General features: G+C 45.7%; 1 protein-coding gene across 1 annotated transcript in view; it reads left to right on the forward strand.

The window, feature by feature from the left end:
• Positions 1-2,384, forward strand: part of Pmar_PMAR005457 (hypothetical protein) — a gene marked incomplete at both ends in the record, with an annotated part of 3,739 nt that overhangs the window by 645 nt on the left and 710 nt on the right. Inside the window, 3 exons of the mRNA XM_002782171.1 lie at positions 96-387; positions 612-1,747; positions 1,795-2,307. Coding sequence (XP_002782217.1) covers positions 96-387; positions 612-1,747; positions 1,795-2,307 — 1,941 coding nt within the window. The remainder of the gene's footprint in view (positions 1-95; positions 388-611; positions 1,748-1,794; positions 2,308-2,384) is intronic.

Raw genomic sequence — 2,384 nt, forward strand, 5'->3', positions numbered from 1 at the left:
TTAAGATGGTTCAAGAAGATTATCCGCTAGCCTCCAATGATGGAAGGCCTAGAGGGGGTGATAATGACTCTATAAACTCTCGTAAAGTGAGTCAGGTGGAGTCAGTATTGTCTGAAAATCTGAAGACCATCGCCCCTACTAATGCTAAGAAGGCCCAAATTCGTTCGAATATGGGTTACCGTATGCCACGGTATGGATACTTGAAGTCCTTCTGGTTACTGCCTCCTCAGTGGCAGAAGGAGAGACCTGATGATTTACCTACAGGTTCTGACGATTTGGCTATCAACGAAGCTCAATTAGAGTTCGTTAAGCACCGAGTGACTCAGGCTTCTGAGAAGCTGGTGAGCCAGATCAAGGAGCTCCAAGGAGGGCCCTATCAGGGTGCAGGTGATTCGAGATCCTGGCATGGAGTAGAACGTGAGATTGTAGACAATTTGAATCGCTCCTCTTTGACAATTGCGAGGATTCATTTGTTGTATCTCACTGATTGCGTGAACCCTACTATTAGCCAGAGAATAGTAGAAGGCTGGGTACTGACTCGTGGTTTGACGCTAACCCTGTGGATCTCTTGCTGGCTATGTGGAATATTCTGGACGAGTTGTTTCGTTCAGAGTCTACACCCGAAACTCAATGTGATAAAATGCAGAATGTGAAGAAGTCCACTAATGAGATTCTACCGCAGTTTATGTACAAGCTCCAGAACTTGTTTACTGGTGTCAAGATTGAGACTGGTCAAGAACTGGTTGATAGCACTAAGTTGACTCGTCTTCGTGGTGCGTTGCCTAAAGTGGACGTCCAGTTCCTAAGGGAGAAATTCCCTACTAACCTAACTTATGATCAGTTGGTTACGAGAGTTAATGAGTATTTCTCTAGTGCCATGGATTGTGAGTGCTATGAGAGGTTTGTTAAACAGTATAGGATGTTAAACGCCCCCGAGAAAGTTGATGGCTATGCTCATAACGATTTGAAGACGGTGGATACTGTGGTGGACGCTATGGAAGAAGCGCCTTCCGTTCAGGAGGGCAAATCTTCCAAGCGTGGAGAGAAGCCCAAGAAAGCTACTAAGAATGTCGTGGCCAATGAGGCGACGACGGCTAACTCTGGTGGCTCTGTAGGCTCTGGCAGTTGTCGACGTTGTAACTCTAATGGTCACAACGCTGAGAACTGCACTTCTGAGAATTTGTCTATCTTTCGTGGTCGCTGTTATACCTGTGCTGACACTAGTCATCAGGCGAACAAGTGCACGAAGGATAAATCTAAGTTGGTTTGTAAAAGGTGTTTACTTGGTGGTCATGTAGCAGACGTCTGCCGAGTGAAGTGGTCTTTTATACCTAAGTCACATCATCCCGATCCTTCAAGTTCTGGTGTCAGTCGACCTCCCCAGCCTAGTGGGAAGTTTGAGACTACTGTTAACCAGAAGAAGGAAGCTACGGATGTCTCTGCTAACTCTAATCTGTGTGAGATTGGTGACACACAGATGGAGAAAGCTGAGATCGGTGAGATCTACGAATGCCAGACTAAAGCCGTCTCGTGGCTGGATCTGAAAAAGGGTATGATATATGCCAAATTCAAGGTCTTCTGCGGGAACCCTTATGAAACTGTCGATATGTGTGGGTTATTGGATACGGGTGCTTATTTGAGCATCATCGACAACCACACGGTCGAGGAGATGGTAAGGAAGAATGCTGGACGTGTTGCTAAACTGCCTCAACCCTTAACTTGTACTATGGCTGATGGCAGTAGGCAAGTGATAACGGCGTTATCATAACGCACGCATGGCATTGTATGGTTCAGCAATTGACCAAGCCGGTTGATGGTGTTGGCCAATATGTTCAATCTGGTAGAGAAGCAAGGTTTATCATACTAAAGACTATCAAGAAGGACAAGGTTCTCATTGGTAGTGATCAGTTTGAAGACTTTGGCTTCGTTATCGGAAAGATGATTAATTGCAATCATGAGAAGAATTGCTTGTTGACTGACCCGTCTCAAGTCAATAAAATTATGGTGGAGGATTCTCATCGAGTGGTTATTCATTGTGACCATGTAAAGTCACAAATGGCTGACGTCGCCGATGAGATTAACGCCATTAAGGTCTATGAGCCCAAAACTTACGAGGGTAGAATGGCATCATTGGAATGGAGATCGTCCCAAAGGCCCCACAAGGCTTTCAAGGCTGCGGTCAAGAGAGCTAAGAGGTTGGAGTATTCGCTAAAGAGAAGAGGTGGCCAGGAACTGGTGAAAGCTTATAGTGACCAGTTCAAGCAATGGCTTGATAATGGGTTTATCCGTCCTGTCGACAATGAGGAGGTAAAGCATTTATTGTTTCATCACCCTGTGATAAGGGTGGGTCATCCTACTACTCCTGTGCGACCCGTGATAAACGG

This window comes from Perkinsus marinus, assembly GCF_000006405.1.
Source record: "Perkinsus marinus ATCC 50983 genomic scaffold scf_1104296939964, whole genome shotgun sequence".
Lineage (NCBI taxonomy): Eukaryota > Perkinsozoa > Perkinsida > Perkinsidae > Perkinsus > Perkinsus marinus.